The 27,358-nt window shown below is 44.5% G+C and overlaps 1 protein-coding gene and 1 long non-coding RNA gene across 7 annotated transcripts in view; both read left to right on the top strand.

Annotated features, from left to right (window-relative positions):
• The first annotated feature begins 1,381 nt into the window (after nucleotides 1-1,381).
• On the top strand, nucleotides 1,382-11,741 carry LOC149971236 (uncharacterized). Of its 3 annotated transcripts, XR_016492659.1 has the most exons (8): nucleotides 1,382-4,042; nucleotides 4,293-4,364; nucleotides 4,528-4,725; nucleotides 4,874-5,093; nucleotides 5,276-5,434; nucleotides 9,630-9,746; nucleotides 9,999-10,061; nucleotides 11,539-11,741. It is a non-coding gene; the product is annotated as an uncharacterized LOC149971236 (long non-coding RNA). The 3 variants fall into 3 exon arrangements; XR_016492661.1 differs by lacking the exons at nucleotides 1,382-4,042; nucleotides 4,293-4,364; nucleotides 4,528-4,725; nucleotides 4,874-5,093; nucleotides 5,276-5,434 and adding exons at nucleotides 7,434-8,149; nucleotides 8,250-8,312; XR_016492660.1 differs by lacking the exons at nucleotides 1,382-4,042; nucleotides 4,293-4,364; nucleotides 4,528-4,725; nucleotides 4,874-5,093; nucleotides 5,276-5,434 and adding an exon at nucleotides 8,380-8,528.
• A 3,019-nt stretch (nucleotides 11,742-14,760) lies between these two features.
• Nucleotides 14,761-27,358, top strand: part of LOC110507588 (alpha-actinin-4) — a 59,602-nt gene continuing 47,004 nt past the window's right edge. For 2 of the 4 annotated variants that reach the window (XM_090224512.1, XM_036964948.2), the window contains exon 1: nucleotides 15,107-15,653. In XM_090224512.1, coding sequence (XP_090080638.1) covers nucleotides 15,519-15,653 — 135 coding nt within the window. In that variant the 5' untranslated portion in view covers nucleotides 15,107-15,518. Of the gene's footprint in view, nucleotides 15,654-27,358 lie in introns of all 4 variants that reach the window. The other 2 variants (XM_036964943.2, XM_036964944.2) reach the window with 2 other exon arrangements.

The following is a 27,358-nucleotide window of genomic DNA, read 5'->3' as shown; positions in this document are numbered from 1 at the left end:
TTCGTTGCACACCATTTTAACTCTACAACAAACACGCTATTAGTTTTGTAAGGACATACAGAAATAATTGCGACTAATGACTCCGGTCTCGAATAGGTTCAGCGGAGGCAACAACGGAAGATCTCAGTATGACATTGTTATAACAGTTAAAGCTGAAAAAATATACTAATTCATTAATGAAAATACTCTATTTAAATCGAAACCTATTTCTTACATAAGTGTATGAATCAAACCATTGGACATACTGTGTTATGTATAATCACAAAACACTGAGTGCTATATTTTTGCATTCTTTTATTTCACCTTTTATTTAACCAGGTAGGCAAGTTGAGAACAAGTTCTCATTTACAGTTGCGACCTGGCCAAGATAAAGCAAAGCAGTTTGACACATACAACAACACAGTTACACATGGAGTAAAACAAACATACAGTCAATAATACAGTATAAACAAGTCTATATACGATGTGAGCAAATGAGGTGAGATAAGGGAGGTAAAGAAAAAAAAGGCCATGGTGGCGAAGTAAATACAATATAGCAAGAAAAACACTGGAATGGTAGATTTGCAGTGGAAGAATGTGCAAAGTAGAGAGAAATAATGGGGTGCAAAATAAATACAGTAGGGGATGAGGTAGTTGTTTGGGTTAAATTACAGATGGGCTATGTACAGGTGCAGTAATCTGTGAGCTGCTCTGACAGCTGGTGCTTAACTAGTGAGGGAGATAAGTTTTTCCACTTTTAGATTTTTGAAGTTCGTTCCAGTCATTGGCAGCAGAGAACTGGAAGGAGAGGTGGGCCAAGGAAGAAATGGTTTTGGGGGTGACCAGTGAGATATACCTGCTGGAGCGCGTGCTACAGGTGGGTGCTGCTATGGTGACAGCGAGCTGAGATGAGGGGGGACTTTACCTAGCAGGGTCTTGTAGATGACCTGGAGCCAGTGGGTTTGGCGACGAGTATGATGCGAGGGCCAGCCAAAGAGCATACAGGTCGCAGTGGTGGGTAGTATACGGGGCTTTGTTGACCAAACGGATGGCACTGTGATAGACTGCATCAAATTTATTGAGTAGGCTATTGGAGGCTATTTTGTAAATGACATCGCCGAAGTCGAGGATCGGTAGGGTGGGCAGTTTTACAAGGGTATGTTTGGCAGCATGAGTGAAGGATGCTTTGTTGCGAAATAGGAAGCCAATTCTAGATTTAACATTGGATTGGAGATGTTTGATGTGAGTGGAAGGAGAGTTTACAGTCTAACCAGACACCTAGGTATTTGTAGTTGACAACGTGTAAACGGATGTCTCGCCTGGACAGTTATTTTCAATGCATGACAAATGCAGGTTTTGAGGGGTGTGTCATATACTTCAAGGTCTTATAGACGTGCTAAGAATCATGCATTTACTGACAATAGCCATAACAATACACCCACAGATGCATATAAACTCAGAAGAAAATAAACATCCTCTCACTGTCAACTGCGTTTATTTTCAGCAAACTTAACGTGTAAATATTTGTATGAACATAAGATTCAACAAGTTTGACATAAAACTGAACAAGTTCCACAGAAATGTGACTAACAGAAATTGAATAATGTGTCCCTGAACAAGATGGGGTCAAAATTAAAAATAACAGTCAGTATCTGGTGTGGCCACCAGCTGCATTAAGTACTGCAGTGCATCTCCTCCTCATGGACTGCACCAGATTTACCAGTTCTTGCTGTGTTATGTTACCCCACTCTTCCACCAAGGCACCTACAAGTTCCCGGACATTTCTGTGGAGAATGGCCCTAGCCCTCACCCTCCGATCCAACAGGTTCTAGACTTGCTCTGAGGGATTGAGATCTGGGCTCTTCGCTGGCCATGGCAGAACACTGACATTCCTGTCTTGCAGGAAATCACGCACAGAAAGAGCAGTATGGCTGGTGACATTGTCATGCTGGAGGGTGATGTCAGGATGAGCCTGCAGGAAGGGTACCACATGAGGGAGGAGGATGTCTTCCCTGTTACGCACAGCGTTGAGATTGCCTGCAATGACAACAAGCTCAGTCCGATGATGCTGTGACACACCGCCCCAAACCATGACGGACCCTCCACCTCCAAATCGATCCCGCTCCAGAGTATCGTCGGTGTAACGCTCATTCCTTCGACGATAAACGCGAGTCCGACCATCACCCCCGGTGAGACAAAACCGCGACTCGTCAGTGAGGAGCACTTTTTGCCAGTCCTGTCTGGTCCAGCGCCAGTGGGTTTGTGCTCATAGGCGACGTTGTTGCCAGTGATGTCTGGTGAGGACCTGCCTTACAACAGGCCTACAAGCCCTCAGTCCAGCCTCTCTCAGCCTTTTGCCATCCTGTACCTGTCCCGCATGTGTGACGTTCAGATGTATCGATCCTGTGCAGGTGTTGTTACACGTGGTCTGCCACTGCGAGGACGATCAGCTGTCTGTTCTGTCTCCCTGTAGCGCTGTCTTAGGCGTCTCACAGTACGGACATTGCAATTTATTGCCCTGGCCACATCTGCAGTCCTCATGCTTCCTTGCAGCATGCCTAAGGCACGTTCACGCAGATGAGCAGGGACCCTGGGCATCTTTATTTTGGTGATTTTCAGAGTCAATAGAAAGGCCTCTTTCGTGTCCTAAGTTTTCATAACTCTGACCTTAATTGCCTACCGTCTGTAAGCTGTTCGTGTCTTAACGACTGTTCCACAGGTGCATTTTCATTCATTGTTTATGGTTCATTGAACAAGCATGGGAAACAAGTGTTTAAACCCTTTACAATGACGATCACAGAAAACCAGCAGGCTCCAGACCTCGTAGGGTAAGAGTTGAATACCCCTGCCATAGCACAATACTTTATGAAAACAGGCCCTGGATTGAAGACGACTGTGTTAGGGCAGGATTAGGTCATTAGGTCATCATGATGTTATCTTCAGAATGCTTAGCCAATTGTCAAGCTGTCATGGCTAAATGTGAAGAAAAAAAACACCCTGGACAATGTTTCCATACATTGTGAACATCCAATCCCTGGACTGGACAGAGCCAAGTCTGTTATGTTGTTTTTTTTGTCATGAAGAAACAAAGGTCTCCTTGCCTACTGTATACATGTTGTATTCACTTTGTTACTCTCCATTGAAGATGGAGTCTTGGGTCAAAAATGCCTGTCACCATAGATCTAGGCACTTTTTTCAGTTTATTTGTGGTAGACCTAGTAGTGATCAGTCAATCATAAATCATAAAAGAAACAGTGAGGACCAGTGGGTTAAAGTCTCTACACTACTTTAGATTATGTAAACAGAGTAGATTTATGTCCCTGGTATGTTGTTATCCACTTCATCTTACCCAGTAAAGGGGACACTCAGCTAAAAGTTTGTTCAGAGGCATGTTGTGTCTTGCTTTCTCTCCCCTCTCCCAGGATATCTGCCCTTCAGCACAGATCATAGTGGATGGACCACCACGTGTGGACGTGTGTCAGCGAGTTCTGAGTAAGTGGAACATGTCATGTGTATGTTGCCCGACGCAGTGTCTTTTCACTTGCCTCGTTACATATTAGGGCCCTGTTCAATCCGCAATGCGGAAGTTCAGCTTGACAGCGTGATTGAAATTTATAGGCAATGTCCCCGCTTTGCTGGAGGCTGCATTCACCGTAAACACTGCATATGTCTGCTGGGAAATGACCTTCAATTCTACTATGTAATATGTAACGCTTCAGCTTTACAAGCCCTTAGTCTTGTTTCCAGCCATTGCAGTACCACAATAAACTGGGATGCAGTTGATCTGTTTCCTTATTACCCAAAGTTTTCTCCCATTGTCTCCCAAAGTTCTACCCAAGAGTACAGAATTGCTTTGACATCATGAATGCATTGAATGTCTGACATACTGTACAGTAAACACCAGGTGGCCATCATCAAACTACTTACCCAGTGAAGTGAATGTGATATATAATATACCTTTACCGGTTCCTCTGTCCTCCTCTGCTCTCTGGTTCCTGTCTGCGGTGGCGTCCCTCTCCATGCATCGCCCGCTGAGAGTTACAATGGCAGCTTTTACTTCCAGGTCAGCCTCAGGACGTTAAGCACAGCTAATTAGGCTGTCATTATCTTTCAAGGGTTGTTGAATTTGCACTCCTGTATATAAGGAGATATGGACGAATCACTATTTAGTTGGAGTTTGTTGATGCCCATCTCTGAGATTAAAATGAAAACCTGTGTGTGTTTACCTGTCTGTAGTTCTTCAATACGCCGAGTGTGATAAGGTGAAGGTTGACATGTGTTGTGTGTGTGTGTGGGGGTTGATTTTCCCACAGGGCCCCCTTGAGCAGAGAAATGAGTTTGGAATCCTGTCCAGTCATGCCTACTCTGTAACCGGGATTGAACAAGTAAGACTACCCCCTCTGCTGGATACCAAGCACTGTTGTCAAATTCACACTCAGATTCATGACTGCACACCAAGGCCGACAGTGTCCAAATGCCGCCAGCCAAAACCTGCACACATACAGTGGTGTTGGGTTTCCTGTGTTTAATAGTCAAATATGTTTTCAGGTTGTGCGACTCTCTGTCTCCCCCCACTCCTCCACTCCCTCAGGTGAAGACTGTGTCCTGTGAGTATGTGCGTGTGTGTGTGTGTGCATGCTTGGGGCAGGTTCCTCAAAGTGTTTGTCCAAAGGCCTGAGTGGAGTTGTCCGTGAGGAGGGGCAGAAGCGTCTGGACAGGGTTCAGAAGGAGGATCGGGGCGTTCCGGTAAGTGGACCTTCATAGACTCTCACTTTGTGCCTCCATACTTCACCTGTTCTCATATATTAATAACCTCTCTCTCCCTTTACTCTCTGTCTGTCTCGCCCCCTCACTCTTTCTCCATCTACCCCTTCTCTCCCTCTCTCTCCCTCAGGACGGCGGTGTCAGACTTCCGTTGGAACTTGGACACGGTGGAGGTGTTTCACCTGAGTGAGGAGACCCTGAGCGAGCCAGGCGCCACACAGAGACCATGGAACTGCACAAAGTTCTGACGAAAGTCTGACACCACCATCCTGAGGGAGAGAGAAGGGGGAAGAAAGAGAGAGTGGGAGAACTGGGTACCACACATCTCCACCGGGGGTTCCCCAGAGGGGGTAAGATAAGGCACAATCCTACTGACCCACACACACACACAACTATGACATAAAGATGAATTTGGTCATACATAATCTGAGAAGAATAGATTGATATCCATGTGTTTCCCTTATTGTACATAAATAGTTAGTAATGCACATATTGCACATAATCTTTATGTACTGGATATGTGTGTGTCCAGGCTGGTTCTGCCAGTACCTTCAGTTCCACTTGACCCTGTTGGAGGAGGACAATGATCCCAGTGACCTTGAGCTGACCTGTTCCTTCCTGGTGGCCCTCATGCAGAAGCACCAGAGACTTAGAGGAATCGGCCTGGATACCCACACACCGGCACATGAACGTATGCACACATACACAAACACACCCAACAGGAAATACAACCAGAGTAGATTTAAATGAGCCACAGTAAATGTGAGAGAGAAAAGAAGAGAGGAACAAGTGAGGGAATATTTGAGTGTGGCAGCATATTTCTCAGTGTGGAAATGTGTGCACACCCTACGGTATCTAACCTTCTCTGCCCAGGCATGCTCAGAGTGTGCTTACCTTTCCTCTCTGGACCTGAGCTTGCTCCGCCCACTCATCAGCACCTGGAGGTGGTGATTCGCGGTCGCCTGGCACCCGGCCATTATGTCATCATCCCCTCCACCCCGGAGACCAATCAGCAGGGATAGTTAATTATGTGGGTGTTGACAGAAAAGTGACTGGACCAGTCCATGACTGGAGGAAGAGTTACCTATGATATACAGTGCCTTGCGAAAGTATTCGGCCCCCTTGAACTTTGCAAACTTTTGCCACATTTTAGGCTTCAAACATAAAAAATAAAACTGTATTTTTTTGTGAAGAATCAACAACAAGTGGGACACAATCATGAAGTGGAACGACATTTATTGGATATTTCAAACTTTTTTAACAAATCAAAAACTGAAAAATTGGGCGTGTAAAATTTTCCAGCCCCTTTACTTTCAGTGCAGCAAACTCTCTCCAGAAGTTCAGTGAGGATCTCTGAATGATCCAATGTTGACCTAAATGACTAATGATGATAAATACAATCCACCTGTGTGTAATCAAGTCTCCGTATAAATGCACCTGCACTGTGATAGTCTCAGAGGTCCGTTAAAAGCGCAGAGAGCATCATGAAGAACAAGGAACACACCAGGCAGGTCCGAGATACTGTTGTGAAGAAGTTTAAAGCCGGATTTGGATCCAAAAAGATTTCCCAAGCTTTAAACATCCCAAGGAGCACTGTGCAAGTGATAATATTGAAATGGAAGGAGTATCAGACCACTGCAAATCTACCAAGACCTGGCCGTCCCTCTAAACTTTCAGCTCATACAAGGAGAAGACTGATCAGAGATGCAGCCAAGAGGCCCATGATCACTCTGGATGAACTGCAGAGATCTACAGCTGAGGTGGGAGACTCTGTCCATAGGACAACAATCAGTCGTATATTGCACAAATCTGGCCTTTATGGAAGAGTGGCAAGAAGAAAGCCATTTCTTAAAGATATCCATAAAAAGTGTTGTTTAAAGTTTGCCACAAGCCACCTGGGAGACACACCAAACATGTGGAAGAAGGTGCTCTGTTCAGATGAAACCAAAATTGACCTTTTTGGCAACAATGCAAAACGTTATGTTTGGCGTAAAAGCAACACAGCTCATCACATTGAACACACCATCCCCACTGTCAAACATGGTGGTGGCAGCATCATGGTTTGGGCCTGCTTTTCTTCAGCAGGGACAGGGAAGATGGTTAAAATTGATGGGAAGATGGATGGAGCCAAATACAGGACCATTCTGGAAGAACCTGATGGAGTCTGCAAAAGACCTGAGACTGGGATGGAGATTTGTCTTCCAACAGGACAATGATCCTAAACATAAAGCAAAATCTACAATGGAATGGTTCAAAAAGAAACATATCCAGGTGTTAGAATGGCCAAGTCAAAGTCCAGACCTGAATCCAATCGAGAATCTGTGGAAAGAACTGAAAACTGCTGTTCACAAATGCTCTCCATCCAACCTCACTGAGCTCGAGCTGTTTTGCAAGGAGGAATGGGATGCCTGATAGAGGCATACCCCAAGCGACTTACAGCTGTAATCGCAGCAAAAGGTGGCGCTACAAAGTATTAACTTAAGGGGGCTGAATAATTTTGCACGCCCAATTTTTCAGTTTTTGATTTGTTAAAAAAGTTTGAAATATCCAATAAATGTCGTTCCACTTCATGATTGTGTCCCACTTGTTGTTGATTCTTCACAAAAAAATACAGTTTTATATCTTTATGTTTGAAGCCTGAAATGTGGCAAAAGGTCGCGAAGTTCAAGGGGGCCGAATACTTTCGCAAGGCACTGTATGTTAAAGTATCAGGGCACTCAGTCAAGAAAAGGCTCTCTAAATTACACTGAGTTTACAAAACATGAGGAACACCTACTCTTTCCATGACATAGACTGACCAGGTGAATCCAGGTGAAAGCTATGATCCCTTACTAATGTCTCTTGTTAAATCCACTTCAATCAGTGTAGATGAAGTGGGGAGACAGTTTAAAGAAGGATTTTTAAGCCTTGGGACAATTGAGAATGTGTGTCATTCAGGGGGTGAATGGGCAAGACAAAATATTGAAGTGCCACCGGTTTGTGTGTCAAAAACTGCTTCACTGTTGTGCTTTTCACACACACAACAGTTTCCCGTGTGTATCAAGAATGGTCCACCTCCCAAAGGACATCCAGCCAACATGACAACTGTGAGAAGCATTGATGTCAACATGGGCCAGCATCCTTGTGGAACGCTTTCGACACCTTGTAGAGTCCATGCCCCAACGAAATAAAGCTGTTTTGAGGGCAATAGGGGGTGTGTAACTCAATATTAGGAGAAGCACGGCACTGATAGAAGCCCCACAGGTAGAAGTCATGGCATGCTATTGAAGTCCAAAGTATCCACAATCCATCACCCCCTGTTGAGTGTCTGTGATGTGACTAAATGGTTCTGTGTGTTTCACTGTGGATCTCCCTGTCGGCTCTCCTGAAGCCACACGACAGCTCTTTTAAGAAGCACTGCAACAAGGTGAGAACACCACCTCCGTGTAGTAGGTTCCATGTAAACTCTTCCATTCTAGCCTGAGATATTCAATATTGACTCTCCAAACTTTTTCCTAACCTCCCAGCGAACGGGGAGTGTCGACCTTTGGAGCTTCTCAACCTGCTAACAACGGCCATAAAATGCGGAGGTAAGGGTTTGGCTCCAAACATGGACACCTATCCTCCTTCAACAATGGGAGCCAAGACACACCTTTTGTGTACACACTTCCCCTTTTACAACATTGCCTCGTCCACATGCATCTCGGAAATTCTGGAGAACTGTACGAATCCCTCTGCTGATTTGGTAGTCTTCCATAAGCCATAACCACCTTGGGAACATTCAGGAAGAAGTGACGTCACTGCAGGTTTTAACATTTCCTAACTGATGTTTTGTCTGTGTGGAGCAAAATAAGCTGGTCCTGGAGCACTGCAAGAGCTTTGTGGTCTTCATGGATGTATCCTTTCTCTTGGGGAAAGAAATACATGTATGTCTGAACCAGTGTGCATCATGTCTCAGCATGGCTGTATGGTTAGTAGTTGATATAGATCAATAGCCATGTTAATATAGGTTAAATGTATGCCAGATTCTGGTGTAGCGGTCTAAGCGCAATATGTGCCCCCTGGCGATACGGGGTTCGAGGCACGGCTTGGCCGATTGTTTGAAGATCATAGGTCTTCCCCAAAAAGGGCTATGCAATGTGTAACGTTACACACATGCCATGTATGTACATAGACATACAAAGGTAGGGTAACTTGTCCACCATGACCTCACTTGGTCTGCTGATCTACCAAGACCTTATTTTTGTCATGCGTTTTTGATGGAACATTCCCTTGACTGCAGTGTCAACCCAGAGTCTGGGGTTAGCTCACTGTGTTCTAGGCACTGTGGGACAAGATCAGGAAATGTAAATGGGCGATAAGGTCTAAACCATACTAAACCGTCTGTCAGTGGAAGGTTTACAGTTTCAATCATTCTGTTCTTTCAAAATGATGAGAAGTTTGGACAATAGTTTGATTGGCTAAAGCATGCTTTGTGTCTTGGATGTCTAATTTGGATTGGCTAAAGGAAATATTATAGTGACTTGTGACTTCGGATTCAATCATGTGTCACTGAGCTAATTCAATCACACGACCTGTTGCGATGCATGTGAAGTGATTGAATTATATTTGTCTGAAAAGATTATGCTGGCCTTGATCTTCCACTTAACAAAAGGATATATTCATGACGTTTGACAATAACAAATCCCAGTTGCTGGAGTACCCTGAAGTCTCACCTGCCTCAGGCAGGACACACTTATGATATGACAAGCTTCCATTGGTGCCTTTTAGGGGGCACCAAAACACCATTCTTCATGTTCAGTCCCTATTGGTCCATATGAACAGTATGCCAACAGCATTTACACTGCTGAAACAGCAGGGGATGTGGTTGAACATGAATTGATCTGTGTTCGTCTGGTCTGGTCTAGGCATGGCGGTGGATGACTTCGTCCTGCAGCTGATTGGCCTGCGCAACACGGAGCCGGACATGACAATCAGTTACCCCGGTTTCCTTTACCTGCTGATGGAACTGGACAACATGATCCGTAAGTGAGGGCAGAGGTGTAAGAGAAGGGTGTGGTCCAACAAGGGCTGAAAATAGGAATTTAGGAAGACTAATTGATGTGGGATTTAAAATGAGTGAATAGAAATGGAAGAGAGGTTGAGATGTTACTTTTGGGGTGCACTTAGCATTTACATTTTTTAAAATAATTATCATGCAAGAGCAAAATGTGTGTGTGTGGGGGGGGGGGGGGGGGGCTAATTGGTCTAATTCATCATATTTTGTCCATTCACAGATACGTTTCAAGACTTTGTATGACATTGTGGGAATGGGGACCATGTCAGTGAGCTACAGACAGGTAAGAGCATACAGGACAGATGATCCAAACCTACTCTTTTTCTCACAGCCTAGTTAACATGCAGAATACGGCAGACTTAAAATGAATGAAAAAACTGCTTTTGCATATGATCACACATATCCAGTGGTGTAAAGTACTTAAGTAAAAATACTTTAAAGTACTCCTTAAGTAGTTTTTTGGGGGTATCTGCGCTTTACTTTACTATTTATATTTTCGACAACACTTTCTACTTCATACATTTTCCCCGACAACCAAAAGTGCTAGTTACATTTTGAACGCTTGGCAGGACAGGAAAATTGGCAAATTCAAGCACATATCAAGAGAACACATGGTCATCCCTACTGCCCCTGACCTGGTGGACTCACTAAACACATGGTCATCCCTACTGCCCCTGACCTGGTGGACTCACTAAACACATGGTCATCCCTACTGCCCCTGACCTGGTGGACTCACTAAACACATGGTCATCCCTACTGCCCCTGACCTGGTGGACTCACTAAACACATGGTCATCCCTACTGCCCCTGACCTGGTGGACTCACTAAACACATGGTCATCCCTACTGCCCCTGACCTGGTGGACTCACTAAACACATGGTCATCCCTACTGCCCCTGACCTGGTGGACTCACTAAACACATGGTCATCCCTACTGCCCCTGACCTGGTGGACTCACTAAACACATGGTCATCCCTACTGCCCCTGACCTGGTGGACTCACTAAACACATGGTCATCCCTACTGCCCCTGACCTGGTGGACTCACTAAACACATGGTCATCCCTACTGCCCCTGACCTGGTGGACTCACTAAACACATGATCATCCCTACTGCCCCTGACCTGGTGGACTCACTAAACACATGGTCATCCCTACTGCCCCTGACCTGGTGGACTCACTAAACACATGGTCATCCCTACTGCCCCTGACCTGGTGGACTCACTAAACACATGGTCATCCCTACTGCCCCTGACCTGGGGGACTCACTAAACACATGGTCATCCCTACTGCCCCTGACCTGGGGCACTCACTAAACACATGGTCATCCCTACTGCCCCTGACCTGGTGGACTCACTAAACACATGGTCATCCCTACTGCCCCTGACCTGGTGGACTCACTAAACACATGCATCTTTTGTAAATAATGTCTGAGTGTGGGACTGTGCCCCAGGTTGTCCATACATTTTAAAAACAAGAAAATGGTGCTGTCTGCTTTGCTAAGTATAAGGAATTTTATACTTAAGTATATTTGAGCAATTACATGTACTTTTTATACTTTATACTTAAAACCAAATACTTTTAAACTTTTACTCAAGTAGTATTTTACTGGCTGACTTTCACTTTTACTCAAGTAACTTTCTATTAAGGTATCTATACTTTTACTCAAGTAAACCTCCTCCACCTCTGCACATATCCACATTGGCCTGGACAGCCATTTAAATAAATATTGATTTGTTGTGTCTCACCCTTTTTCTGGTTGTAGTGGCTCCACATGACGATATACAACTGACGATGGCTCCACATGACGATGTACAGTACAACTGACCCGATGTGCAACTGATCCAATCTCACTGGATTTCAGCCCCTCCTCCGCCTGTTCAACTGGTTTTTGTTGCAATAGTGTTTTAAATAAAAAGTTACCGTAGATTCACTTTGCAATAAAGACTTCCAGTTATTTGTTCCGAACATCAGATTTGAGTCATTCCATAACAATGCTATGTCATCATAGCAACTAAGTGCATGCTGTCATTTTGTTAACTTTCTGTTGCCTCCTTTTCAGAAGACTGAATAAGTGTAGAGAAGAGGAGTTTGACACTGGGAATGTTTTGAGAAATGTTTATTCTGCAGAGAGACCTTGACTTTTGGTATGTGTAAATATCCGCTTCAAAGCATCACTCTCTATGGACGGTCTTAATATAGAGTACCAGTCAAAAGTTTGGAAACACCTACTCATTCCATGGTTTTTCTTTATTTTGACTATTTTCTACATTGAAGAATAATAGTCATGACATCAGAACTATGAAATAACATATATGGAATCATGTAGTAACCAAAAAAGTGTTTTATATTATATTTGAGATTCTTCAAAGTAGCCACCCTTTCCCTTGATGACACTCTTGGCATTCTCTCAACCAGCTTCATGAGGAATGCTTTTCCAACATTCTTGAAGGAGTTCCCACATATGCTGATCACTTGTTGGCTGCTTTTCCTTCACTCTGCAGTCCAACTCATCCCAAACCATCTCAATTGGGTTGAGGTCAGGTAATTTTGGAGGCCATGTCATCTGATGCAGCACTCCATCACTCTCCTTCTTGGTCAAATAGCCCTTACACTATTTGGACTCCCGAGTGGCCCAGCGGTCTAAGGCACTGCATTTCAGTGCTAGAGGCATCACTACAGACACTCTGGTTCAATTGCAGGCTGTATCTCGACTGGTCGTTATTGGGTGTTCCATAGGGCGGTGCACAAAAACCCAGTGTCGTCCGGGTTTATCCCGGCGTAGGCCGTCATTGGAAATAAGAATTTGTTCTTAACTGACTTACCAAGTTAAATAAATATATATATATTTTTAAATAGACAACCTGTAGGTGTGTTTTGGGTCATTGTCCTGTTGAAAAACAAATTATAATAAAGTGCAAACCAGATGGGATGGCGTATTGCTGGAGAATGCTGTTTTAGCCATGCTGGTTAAGTGTGCCTTGAATTCTCAATAAATCACTGACGGAGTCACCAGCAAAGCAACCCCACACCATCACACCTCCTCCTCCATGCTTCACGGTGGGAACCACACATGCGGAGGTCATCTGTTCAACTACTCTGCGTCTCACAAAGACACGGCGGTTGCAACCAAAAATCTCAAGTTTGGACTCATCAGACCAAAGGACAGATTCCCACCGGTCTAATGTCCATTGCTTGTGTTTCTTGGCCCAAGTAAGTCTCTTCTTATTATTGGTGTCCTTTAGTAGTGGTTTCTTTGCAGCAGTTAACTTTTAACAAGGCACACCTGTTAATTGAAATGGATTCCATGAAGCTGGTTGAGAGAATGCCAAGAGTGTGCAAAGCTGTCATCGAGGCAAAAGGTGGCTACTTTGAAGAATCTCAAATATAAAATATGTTTTGATTTGTTGAAAACTTTTTTGGTTACTATGTGAGTAGATATGTGTTATTTCATTGTTTTGATGGCTTCACTATTATTCTACAATGTAGAAAATAGAAGAAATAAAGAAAAACCATTGAATGAGTAGGTGTGTCCAAACTTTTCACGGTTACTGTATGTGTAGTCAAAAAAGCACACTCCGGACCCAGGGGGACTGTGGCAAACTTTCAAGCTACTTCCTGTTGCGCCATTATTACGCTTGTGTTAGATAACTCAGAAGCAAAAAATTGAGCTTGAAGAACTACAGCTGCTCATTTTGTACTTCTCTCAACACACACACACCCCAGACTTATTAAACTATCTTGAATAACGGAAATGACGATCAATAAACATTGATATCAAAGGAGAACAGCTGTAGATGCACACCTTGAATTAATTTTCCTGCTCATCATGTATTAGCTTCACCTGCAACAGGCTGACTTTGGTGATTTAAAAAAAATAGGTGCCAAATATCGGCCTAACTGCCATTACAATGAGAGAGAATTCATTATAAAATGGTACGATGCTTTGATGTGTAATCATTTAACCGTGACATTGTACACACTACAATGATTCCTTATAGTAATGGGGATGGAGTCCAATGCCCATGGGATTTCTGTATATCAGAAAACTATTAGGAATGTGGCACTGTGTGGCAGTCATGAAAACATCACAAAACATGAAAGGGAGCGATGGCGGCCTGCGATCATTTATATGGTATGTTGGGCCTCGATGATGATAATTGGCACAGACACACAGTTAGAGCGTGACCTACTTAATGTAGTGTCTGGGCATGTCAGCCAGACCCAGCCGATGAAATTTGAATGGTAAATATAAGCTGCTTTACACACGACAAGCTTTCAAACAAAAGCATAGGCCGAAGTGAATTTCATACGGTTTTTGTTTCGATGCACCTGCATGAAGGACTATTAGTTTGGGCACCAGTGAGGTGGCATAGGCTCTCCATGAGGGGACAACAAAAATCTGAGTAGGGTAACAACACCAATGGGCTCACTGGCTAAATGATTCATGGTGTAGCATGTCCTCATTAATATTACATAGAATGGGTGGGTCTTGTTATAGGCTCCATCTGATTCTTGTCTTGCAAGAAGAAGAAACATTGTAGAATGTTGCAGATAGAAATTCCATTAATAAAGCTGCCACAATTCAATTCAGAGAGGCATGTTTGTTCTACATAGTATATTTGTATCCGAACGATCCAAAATGTTGCACTGCTGAAAGCGCCCCTGTGTAGAGTCATATACTTAGACTAATATATGACTCTGCCCCGTGTAGTGTGTAGCTTGCGCTTAAAGTAAGATTTCTATTAAATATGACCTAAAATGAATTACAATATGAGATAAATAGTTTATGTTAAAAATAAGCTTTTCTGTGTTGGAATGGTGTGGGCGTACCCCTACAACAGAATGGTGTGGGTGTATACTGGTTGTTAAAAAATATGACTGTGAGTAGACCCCTGATTGGCCAGCCTATCCTCCTCAGGACATCATCCTCAATGAGGAAATAGCAGGCATTTTTTAAATATCTGTTTAAGATACAAGTTGAAGTGTGGCTTTTAAATTTTTTTTTATCTCAAATGTATGATAGAAACGTATTGGCCACGTATAAGATGAGTCAACACCATTATTTGGATATGAGTTAACAGAATATGAACTTCTAAAAGTGACATTTTAGCTGGACAGTTACTTTAATATTCTATGGATATTATACAGGTAGCAGTTATCAGAACTATTGTAGTTTAGAGCTCCAAATAATGTTTTAATTCGTAAATCGGTCTATAATGGCTACAAATACATTTGTGCATTATTTTATTTCACCATTGCATCGTTTCAAGGGGCTGGCATGAATTGCATCTTACATTTTGATACAATGTTGCAATTATATAGCAACATGTACAGACTTCCATCTGCAATGATTTGCGCTACTTGACAAAGGCATTAGGCTACATATCAGGCATAATACTTTTTAGAACAATACTTTTAGTAGGCTATAGTCTACTACTAAGTTATGTGTTCTCCAGCCTTTCGGGTGCAGTTTTTCATGAGCTCATGAATAATAAGCAGGTCACTGAATATTCATGAGCTATTTGGGCCTGGCAACCTACTCCAGTTTTGTAGGAGCGGCTCTTTGCTTGCGACCACACCATTCCCTCCTCGGTTGGAGATTAAGCGTTCTTGTAGCGGGTATTTTCAGTGTATAGATCGGATATTCCTGACCGAACGTTGAAAGCAAATAGAGTTACCGCAACTGGGTCACATCCCCTTTTATTACTCTTTCTATAGCTAATAGCTTGACTACCATAGACTATGGTAGATTATCACGCTTCTAATAGTCAAGCATCGTCTGGAGGTCCAGCCATTTACATGGACCCAAGAGAACAAGAAAATGACTGGGACCGGGACCTGCTGCTGGACCCGGCCTGGGAGAAACAGCAGAGAAAGGTAAAATGACAGGGAGAGGTCGGGGACTGAATTTGGGCCCTGGTTGCATCTATAAAGCAACGAGATTTTATACCGTCTCAATGTAACGAACTTTCCTGTGTCGATATGGTGGTATACGTTTAACAAGAAATGGGCTATAAAACTCTTTCCACATGCGTCATTTCGACAACTACCGGTATTTTCTAACTCGACTGGGGACAACGGTGATTTTTCTTTTTATTGGAATGAAACATTGTAGCCTATATAGTTCTGGCGTTTATTTAGCCTTAATTTTCCAGGCGATATTTCTGCCATTTTTCTTGAGAATAACAAGATTCAAGATGGCCAACGTAATATGCATAATTTCGATGTGACTCAAAAATAGCATACGGAATGGTGTCCTCTAAGTCCTATCAGATGTTCTGGGTCGAAGTATACTGCTGAGTTCAATTGTTTTTTTGTTATCTACTTGTTCTGTCGCACAATATCGCAGCACCATTTCCAGCTGAAAATATTTTTACGGTTTTTAGACCTGATTTAATCGTTTAATGTTCGAGCCCATGTTACTATGATCAATCCCTGGAATTGTGAAATGTGGAGTAAGAACAATTGATGATGATTTGAAGCAACGTTGCTTGACAGTCTGGGATGATTGAGGGTGTGTAGTGTTACACATCTCACTGTCAAAATTGTTTGCGTTAATTGAAGTTGGAGTGACACCACACCGAGCATTATATTACAGCCCGTCGTTACTCAGCGTTTTGACGCTCAGCATTATTCATTAAACTAATTGATATAGCCTAACCCTGCGTTCAGCTTTACCCTCTATGTATGTCGATATACTCTAAATATGTCTGCCTGTAAAAGAAGGGAGGCCAAAGTTTCCTCACAGGAAGAAAAATAATCAATGATTGACTCAGATGGCCTACAAACGCAGGCAATGGGGACTAATTAACTGAAATCAACACCGGTTACTGAAGAATGTATAGATTTTTGGAACACTTAAAATGTGTATCCTTAAATGTAAGGAATACAAATAAAAAAAAAAACACGCTACTTCAATTCAACATGGAGTTTGATTGGACGAGATATTGGGGAGTCGTGACATTAATTTATTTCAGAAAAGTCGGCGGGGGAATGAAGGGCAAATTCCTGTGGCGTTTTCACTGCCGCTGTGCCAGTTGCATAAAGTTAATGAATGCCTCCCACCAATGATTCTACACTTAATGTAATGTAGCCAATGTATTTAGACCTACTGCATGTATGTGGAAATCAGACGTCAAGTGGAGGCATTAAGCAGAGTATGGACAAAGTGCTCATGTCAAAAGAAACGGTCAATTATCTATGAATGGCCTACCTAAAGTGTTTTTTTCCCAACACCCAAGTTTCGTCCTGCTCAGTCTAGTCCAGTTTACTACACTGGTTACAACTTAACTCACTTCAGAGCGCTCCATTTCAGCTTGAGAAACATTAAGTCCAACCTAATCCATTACATCAACTGCAGGCTGAGACATGTTGTAGTACACAAAATTCTGTGAGGCCATTCTTTTTGTTTTATTGCAATTCTAGTGGGGCAATGTTGGAATCAGTGTCCATGCAAATGTCTCTCGGGATGTCAGTTTGCCAACCCACTTAAAAGCAAAGGACATTCAGCCACCAAATATGTGCAAAAGGGGTAAAAGCCACCCAAAACCCAACCACTGTCAGTCTGATGTGATGGCAACACTTTTTCGTACACTGTTTTGATATGGTCGCTCACATTATTCAATTGAACGGGAATTTGTATCACTCCTCATTTCCCTATTATCACTGCGCTATCAAAGTACCTGCCTTGTTTGCATGACTGTGATTTGTTGGTGACTGACAGTCTTTTACAACTCAGCCCCACCGAGAGAAACGCTTATTCTCTCCTAACCTGACTTGCACAGATTAGCACACTGCTAAGGTGGGCAGTGTTCTAAATGTCTTCCTTCCCCTCCCAGTTCCCAAAGATATTCATTTGACTGGCTGATTCGATCAGTTTGGGGCTGGCTGGTTTGGTTTCTCCACACGTGGCCATGGCTGTTTTAGGGAATTGTGGCACAAAGCACTGGACTACTGGGAGTGTCTGATTTTGATTTCCATGTTGAAATAAGCCAGTTCTCTCTCCTTTGTTGATTTTATGTGACTGGGGCTGATGTAGGGATGAGCAGGAAAGACTTGATTGTGGGTGTGGATATACCTGTCTCCGCCCATAGAGAAACTACACCTGAGTTTCAATTGTTTCATCTGCCCGAGGGCCTTCTAGCTGCCCACTTTTTTACAGGTGTGGTCCCTCTCTAATCTCACGTCAGTGTTCGACCTGTCATCTGCCTGGGAGCAGTACTGCTGACCCTGATCTGGAATCAGCGGAATGTAAAACGACCAGGCGGCAAGAGGGACAGAGCAGAATGGAATGTAACCCCTCTCCCTCGCTCCCTTTTTCGCTCACTCCCTCTTCTCTCTCTCCCACAGCAAGAGCATGCAGGGGGAAACATTCCATTTGTGGCCCATTATAGCTAGTTTCAGGGGGGTGGGGGTGTCCTGTTTTTTTTTTTTTTTTTTGTCTGACTGAAAAAGAAGGGTGTTTTGCAGGATTGCAGATGTGGACAATGTGGCGCGATGGGAAAGTCCTCCAGGGCAGGCAGGCCGGCTAACAGGGAAATTGCGTGGTCACAGTGAGGGCAAGGGGTGTCTTCCTACCCATTTTTGGGTGCACTTGTTTTTGAAGTGGTCGGTGGGGGGCTGTTTGTGTTTTTCCATGTCAGCCATTCTTTCTGGTCTGTTTCTCGCTCCCCCTCCTGTTTGTTTGCTGGGCTACATTTTAGGGGAGTGTGGAGAGGTCCTTCATGCCTTCACATGGTAGAGGCCATAGATGGGGTCTTTGAAAACAACCCACACGCTATAGTAGTGTTGCTGTTGGCTAAGGTTAGTGACTTGTACATCTTGTATATCCTAGTACTACTACTCTGCGTTTCTTTTGGGAGATTGTGTTCTGAGCTGGTGCCAACATTCCACTGTGTTTGGCTATAGATATCAACCCCCAAATCTCATTTTGGATTGTTTAAAGTCAGCAGTCAAATATCTGCAATGTGCAGCTCCCCTACTTCCGTCTGTGGTTTCTGTCTGTACGTGTGAGATGTGATATATATATATATATCTCTCACATCACATTTTTACATCAACATGAAGTACTGCATGTTTGTACGTGTGTGTGTGTGTTTCTGTGCTGATTGGACCAGGCCCTGTGCTTTTGGGGACTTGTAGGCAATTGGGAGAAAGGAATGTGTGTTTAGGTGTGGTGGTCTGTGCAAAAGGGGAGGGGCTGCATTATTATGGGGCAAAGAGGGGAGTGGGAGGGGGCTTTAGGAGAGAAGTTAGTTTCTCCACACAGCAGAGAAATTACTGTGGGGTTTCGCCATGGGTTGGTGGTAAACATTGTTCCGTCTAACCAAACAAAGTTCCCCCTCCTGTTTCATGTTCTGGCAATTTAGCCAGTCAACGCTAGTAGATTGTGTGTGTGTGTCCCTTCAGTCAGCAAAGGTGTGTGTGTCTAGCATTTGTCTGTTCTGATAAAAGCCTCACCAAGGACGCAGCGCAGGTAGCATTTTTGGCAGTTGTGGACTAGTCATTATTTAGTCTACCTGTGAGAGCCAAGCTTAGTGACGCAGGGGAGCCAGACCACAGTGCTGCACAGCAGGGCTTTTAGCAGGTGGCCCTCTGTGCTGCTATTAAAAGCACCACTACTGCAATCCACTGTGTAATCGTGGCCTTGTGTCTGAGACTCTAATTTCATAGACACCCATATATTATGTTGTATGTATTCTAATGCAGAAGTGGGCTAATTTTAGCAGCCTAAGTAACCCATACAAACTATGACCGGGGTAGGCAACCCTGTTATTGGAGTGCCACAGGTCCTGCAGGATTTTGTTCCAACTCGGCACCACACCTGACCAACTGAGCTAATTGATCAGTTCAGCGATTGCCTATATTCCCCACACCTGGTTTTCCAGGTCGGTTAAATGAAAAACATACATGTGGCACTCCAGGACCTGGGTTGCCTACCCCTGCACTATGAGATGCTTGATCTGAACTTCTAAAGAAAAGTATCTTGCTTTAGTGAAAAATGGCAGTTCTAACCAATTTCTGATCTGAGTCACCACCATCAACACTGGCTTTTAGTCACCAGTGCGTTTGTCTAGCTAGCTCTACCACAACGCTCATAGTCAATGACTTAAGTGTAGGACCTGAAATACCGTCCTCTAGTGCAGCCTACCAGGTTTCACTAGATGTCATTTGTATCTCTGTCAATTGACCCATGTTACTGGTCTTGCCAAGTGCCACCTCCAGCAACAGCAGTAGATGTCCCCAATCTGTTCTGGAAGTTAACCCTGGCCTGAACCCTACACATCGTCTGTCCCACAAATCCCCTGAAACCCCCTCAGGAAAGACTGTCTGGATAAAAGGCTGGTTCTAATATTTGATATCATATCCAGTCAGTGTCAGGCCACAGGGAGACTCCGTTACTGGGAGCAGATGTGCAGAGAGACTACGTTGTACTTTACATCAATATGTTGCTGCAGAGAAACATGTTGTCTGTTTGTATGAGTCTGCTGAAGGTCTTCATCTCTGCTATTGGAAAGGCTCCTCCACAGTGAAACACAGACATTTCGGCTGGTAGAATGCCTACTACAGCTACGCAGTCCACCTGAATTCACAATGAACCAGAGACCAGTTACTTTTAAAGGTGACCTTTGACTGGGTCATCATCACCAGGGGCATGCCATCATTGGATGGCTCTATCCTAACCACATCAGTGGCGGTTACAGTCTGGCGCTATACCATTTGGTAAAGATCTGCCTTGGACCACACCGTTTTTAAAGTTGACTCGCAATAGAACATTTTCTACCATTGACCCCATCCTCCCACTGACTTGTCATTGAGTTTTTAATGTATCTAGTGTTTGTTTAACCGCAGCACTTGGTGTCTGAGCTCTGGTAGCAGGCTGGCCCCTGACATGATCTCACCGTTATCCCAGCTGGAGGAGAGGCAGCTGGATCAGGGTACTTAATAAGAACATGGCTCTGGTGGAAGGGCTAAGGAGGATCAGGAGGGCATGGTCAGAGACCCACAGTATCGGTAAGCCTTTTGGTCAGTGACTTTCCATAGCTGTGGAGAATGCTGCTCAAATGGTAACCTTGAGCTGAAGGACACATTCCCAACGACCTACTTTACAGATCTGTTTGGATAGAAGTGTTTGCTTATAAACTGCAGGTTTGATGGGTTTAACCGTCGGTCAGCTGAGTTTGGGTCAGGTCTGGATAGATGTGGTTCGATCTGATGAACCTGCTGCTGGGGTGCTCCTAGCAGGTGTGTATTAACAACCGAAGTGAACTGCTTCCTGTCTTTTTGAAGGATCTATACTAGTTAGTTCATTGGCAGACACTACTGCTTCTCACAACACCTTTTATGGGGCACCTGATACCCTGTAGCCATGATAAGGGAAGGTCATAAAGAAGAGCAGCTCTTTGGAGTGTTTTCTCTGAGGCAGTCTCTCATTTCTATTGTGGCTTCTCGTTTTATTATTAAAGACCCTGGTAAGTGGGGCACAGTGTGAGAGAGGGTCTCAAAACTAGGCCTGTTGGGACTTGGGATGTTGTTAATTGCCCCCGGCCCTTGGAAAACAACAGAAAATAAACAAGTGCCTGAACACACACACACAGTCCCTGTCTGACTTTGTCGCTGTCCTCCGGTTCGTGGTTTCACCCTGCATCCAGTCAGAGTGCACAGAGAGAATCAACCACAGCAACACTTCCTCTGTCCTTGGCCCATTGTTTGCATCTAATGTCTGCAGCGCCACTGAAAGACTCAAGTGTACAGGGCCCAGACAAAAGACTGTAAGAGGATTAGAGCACTGCCCACGGGAATACACAGGCTTATTTTTAGGATTTAGGCTATATATTTATATTTTTTGGCCAGCAGCCGGTTAGATTTTGTCTTCATCAGCAAGCTAGTGCGGTTTAACGTTTCAGCCGTTGTGGTTGGGTCCTCGTGTGGGAGGCGCTCTTTCTAGTCAGGCATTTACAGAGGCAGACCGGCAGATTGTAAGGGAGGAAGTGAAATGCCTGGCTTTTTTCCCTCGAGTGTGTTGCAACACAAAGGCAGCTCTTCAGAGACTGTTGCTAGCACACAAACAACCTTACAAAGACCAGAAGCGTACAGCTATGCCAGACAGTTCACCCACTAGACTCATAAAGGTTTGTCCTCTAACTTGAGAGGTTATTCGGGCTAGGTTGGGCACAGACATCACCATCTCTCTAGCATGATGTGTCAAGACCACTGGCTCATCTCGTGCCGTAGATGTCCCCATTTAAACTCGCCCAGTCCCGTGGGCTTGTTTGCCCTAGTTCAGCCCAGTATGTAACTTCTACTAGAGTCCATCTCAAGGGAGTCGCAGGAAAGGGGAAGAAAGGTTGTGGCTTCTGTGGTTTTCTGTTGCTTCCTTATTCAACTCCAGTTGTAGAAGTAGCCCTGAGAATCAGATCACTCTGTGCCTTTCAGTTCCACAAAGTAGGAGAGATTTGGGGCCATAAGCGTAGCGTGAGGCAGATTGGGAGCGAATACAGAGTGATGATCCGTGTTCACTGAAGGAGGAGGATTGCCCTTGATGTGTCTCCCCCCACCCTTAACCAGGCCTGTTAGTGGATAACCTGCCGGATGAGAGATGAGGAAAGGACTTGGGGTGATTTATCTCTGTCTGTACTGTGACCTGCCTTTCCCTGTTGGTCACTGGCCAGCTGACAGAGGACCTTATCACAGCAGGCCCAGGGTGTGGGTCAGAGATATGTTTCCCCCCAGTGAATTCCTTCCTCTCCTATACTCACTGGGGAATCATCCAACTGCCTGCATCTCTGTTCTCCTTCCTCAAAGAGCCGTGCAGGCCAGGGAAGTGCACCAGACAATATCTTGGACAAATCAAAGCCCCCAAAGGCATTATTTAACAAGAGAGCTTTTAACAAAGAGTGCTCTGTACAGGGGGCCCTCCAGTACACAGCTGTGGTGGAAAATCTAACAACCTGCAGCAGTGTAGGCCCAGCCAAACAGATGGGTGAATCTCATGTGTGAATGAATGCCTCAGTGTGTCACCGTTGACACCACCAGCGTTCACACCACCAGCGTTCACACTGTTCTCATGTGTCACACAGTACCACTGTTCTTTTGAAGTCTTCTTTACATTGTTGTTGGTATGATCTTGTACAGTCTCTCTGAGCTCAGTCTTTGGTGTTGCTCTACTACCATGGTCTTTAGGGACCAGGCCAGTGTAATTCATTTCCAGGATGTAAGAATGTGAAGATATCGGTTTCTGAAGCTTACACAGGACTGGTCCACGCAGCAGCCCAGAGGGGGAGGGGGGTGACTCCAGTGCATTATGAAAGTCATTAAGAGGGCATTACACTCAACGGCCTTGTAATATCCCCCACCTGCATGTATGGTAACCCCCCCCTGGCTTAGCACCCCAGGCCAACTGACTCTGTGGGGGTCAATCTGAGACGGGCTCATTGTATCAAATCCACTTAGATTGAGGGGTTGAGTACTGTACATGTGTTTATGACATGAAGCAGCAGTGAGTCTGATTCAGCGGAAAACCCTGGAGAGGGGAGGGGCAGTGGATGGGGAGGGCGGGGAAGTGGGTCGCAGCCAGTCAGTCTCTCCCCAGTCAGTGATGTGGGTTGTGGCCGAGCCAGAGATCCTGTTCCGGGTTGGTTCTTAAGAGGTTCTGTCTGCCCCCCTCTTCTGCAGAGGGGCTGAGCTCCAGGGCTCCCTCCCTGCCCACTCTCACCACATCACACACATCACCTGTCACACACTCTGACTGCAGGAGAGGGGTGTGGTGTCTGGTGATGTTCTCTCCCTCAGCCCCGCCCCCTTCTCGTCTTCTTCATAATGTTTGGGATCAGTGTTTTGTTTAGAAAAGGCTGGTTGGATGTTTGTGTTGGGTGAGAGTTATGTGAGTCTGCTCTCGACTGTGTATAGGTACGATTAGGCAATGGCCATTTGGACAGTATTTAAGCAAGAATCTTGGCATCCTGTGTGTGTAACTATGTTTGTAAATGCCTTTGCAATGTGTGTTGAAGAGTTTCTTGGCATCCATTTTGTGTGTGTGTGTGTCAGACATGAAGGGCTGTGAGTCATAAAGGGTCGGGTTAGCTGTGGAATGTCTGTCGGTGGTGGGGTGGGTTCTGACTTCTCCTGCCCCCCTCCTAATGACCCACAGGACTGTGTAACTCACCAGCCTCCACTGCAGGGTATCTCAGGCCACGCACATGCACACATTGGACTTTACTATAGGAGACCTTTCCTGAGACCGGGAGCATGACGCCTTCTCCAGTGGCAGGATGGAGGGTGCTGTTTGCACAGTTACAGAAGCTACAGCAGTAATGCAGTGTGTTTTCTCTCTCCCTGTTTTCTTCTTCTTCTGGCTCCTAGGAGGTGGGGGTGTGTGTGTGTCGTGTTTCACATTCCTTCACTTTAGAACAAACACACACACATCCAGGACACAATTGTTGTGAAAGGATGTGGGGGTTGTCGTTTTAAGATGCAGGCCATTATTTGAACAAACTTTTTCATCTGATAAAGAGGTGTTTTTGAAGAAGAAAATGGTTTGCGTGTGCAGGCATGGGGGGGGGGGGGGGGGGTGCACTTTAAGCTGTTACATCATCGCCACAGTGATAACGCCACCTTATAAGGCAACGAGTGCGAGAGGCAGGCAACGACAGGAAGAGGCGGTTAATGTGACAATGCTGTCTACTGGGCCAGCCTGCCTTTCTGGTTTGGTTACATTTTCCTCAGGCTCGCTCTCCCGCTCCCTCTGTTTCCCTCTCTATCCTCCACATTGGATTTCAAAGGCTTTCTACAAATAGCCCACACCTTCCCCTCTGTCACATTCTGGCTTTTGCCTTGGTCTTAAAGCCTTTGCCTGACTTACTGTTAATGAGAAAGATATTTATGATTGATTATTCCACTGCCATGTTTTGTCCTTTGTCCTTAATATATAATATTTTTAATCTCCGGCCTCGCAGGAGGCCTTGTGCTAGGCTGTCATTGTAAATAAGAATTTGTTCTTAACGGACTTGCCTAGTTAAATAAATGTAGTCTGAACTAATTTCACAAGATGGAACATTAGTTGAGTAACTTCAGGACAGTTTCATCTATAAGCCTAGGCTATGTTTCATAAAACAGGCTGTGGAATCCATAAAATCATCAACTAAATGATATTTTTTATTTTTTTCTAAAGAGCAAGGTTGGGTTGCAGGAACATAATTACAAATTGACTGCAAGAAGCACAAACAGATATGTTTGACTTACACAACTTCAAACCTTGCTTACATTGTGCACACCATCGTGTGTGTACGTGGGAACACTTAAACAGATTTCTTACATTGTGCACACCATCGTGTGTGTACGTGGGAACACTTAAACAGATTTCTTACATTGTGCACACCATCGTGTGTGTACGTGGGAACACTTAAACAGATTTCTTACATTGTGCACACCATCGTGTGTGTACGTGGGAACACTTAAACAGATTTCTTACATTGAAAATCACTTGGAGCTTATTTCCTGATGTTTTTAGTCTTATTTCCAACAATGAGAATGATTTTTTTTTTGGGGGGGGGGGCCAAGTAAAACTACCCACTGGCCAGTTAGGGAACCCTACCATAGACCCTTCATGTTTAATATATTCTGATCTTGCAGACCAGGCTGACTATCGCTATTAAAGAGATGATTCCAGGCTGTGCTATTGCTTGAGGCTGTTTTAGACATCTCCTCTGACTCTGAGAACGTGACAGATTTAGAGGAGGTGACACATTTAGAGCAGATGAGGTGCAGGCTAATGAGGCCGGAGTTACACACTCCTGCCCAAGTGGGAATGTCTGGAATAAAGCAGAAATGTCACGCTCCTTTTTCTCTCTCTCTCTCTCTCCCACCATCGCTGTGAAACGAGTCCCAAGGGTTACCTAAGCATGTTCATCTGGGCACAAAGGCCAGCGTTCCCACTGAACATCTCTTGTTCTTACATCAGTGGTGTTGGAGCCATGAAGTTCAGACTCTTGCCGACCGTTCACAAATTCCTTCGTCTTAGGACGGCGGTCATTCCAGCCCTACACCCATTTGAGGAAATGACTATCCTCCCCCATAATCCTCTGTCTTTGACTAAATGGCTCATTGGTAGTCCAGTTCAGTCTCAGTGTTGAGATGTCTGGGACAAGGGCAGGCATCAAGTTCACAGTAACCTGTTAAAAATGTGCTGTCTCTTGGCTACACACTGCGAGGAGAATTTCTGTGTGTAGGTGTCAAGCAAACTGCGCACCCACACAATCTTGGCTGCCTGTCCAGCTTTACTGATGGCGGTGGCTGCTGGAGATGTCATGTGGGCCAATGCAGAGGAGGCAGACGTGGTTCTACCAACCGAGCACCCTGTTTGGTTACAGTGAGCCTTGGGATTAAGTTTGAAATAACTCGCGCCTGGTTGAGTAAAGTGAGAACTACCGGTTTGAGGAACGTCCTGCTAATATTTGACCACTGTTGCCTTGTTTAGAGTGCTTGCGGTTGCTGTATTTGTTCCTCAGCTGTGCTTCACTGTCCTGCACTTCTTGTTTCTCTTTGTAATGGCTTCCTCTTTCAATGGCCAGAAAGATAAGGTCAGCAGTCACTCTGGTTGGACTGCTTCACGCTCTGGTAAGCACCTACAGAGAAAGGAGATGCTGTGGCTTAGCCTCTGTACAGTCAGGAAATAACATATTTAAACTGTGTGTGTCATCCATAATGTTACTCAAATAGTGTTGTTTCATGGTAATATAAAAAATGGCATGAATAGACAACTCTCTTCTCATAAATTTGCTTTAAAAAAATCTATTGTAGTTTGAGTGATGGGTGAAACTATGGGTGGAACCACACCCTTAAGTTGTGACCCATCCTCCCATCATCGTTTAGCCCACAGTAGGTTAAATCTGCGTGTCTGGATGTATTATGTGGAAAGTCTGTCATCATTATGGTGACCAGCCCCATTGATGCTGTCATCAATCACCGCTTACTCATAGAGGCTGCAGGAAATGCTGACTGATCTGAGCCACATCAAAAGCATCCATCCTGTTGGGTGACTCGCCTCACACTACACATCCTCCCTGTTTGGCAGGATTGGACCTAGATTCCCTCCAACCCAGCACAAACAAACATGCATATCCCTAGAATGAGCCATGTACTGACAGAGCCGTGTAATGACATCAGCTTATTTTGTGATTGGCTGAACTGCTGCGTTGTTATTAAAGGTCAAAGGGTGGATAAAGAGCTTCTGGAAAGTAAATAAATGTATTTTGGGGTGGCTGAAGTCTGTAATATGTAACTCGATCACAGGTCTTGCATTACAATCGCAAATTCCCTCAAGGCCATTTCTCATTTCAAGCCGTGGTCAAGGTCAATTTGGATACTCTGATTGTATATAATTGACGTAAATACAGTTTCATGACTACTAACATACAGAATAATATAAGCAGGTGAAGAATCCGTTCCATAAATCATGGTCTATCAGAATGTCTGGGCCATAGACAATGGTCTGGATGTGCCCCCATAGAGGTCAGTCTGCATGCCTCCATTGTGTGGGATTCAATGGTTGTGTTTCCAGGCGTTGGCCTCGAACTGGGAGGAGA

Source organism: Oncorhynchus mykiss, chromosome 27 (genome assembly GCF_057628025.1).
Source record: "Oncorhynchus mykiss isolate SJ-2025 chromosome 27, ASM5762802v1, whole genome shotgun sequence".
Taxonomy (NCBI): Eukaryota; Metazoa; Chordata; class Actinopteri; order Salmoniformes; family Salmonidae; genus Oncorhynchus; species Oncorhynchus mykiss.
The sequence above is the reverse complement of the archived record's forward strand: the minus strand, read 5'-3'. Positions and strand labels throughout refer to the sequence as shown.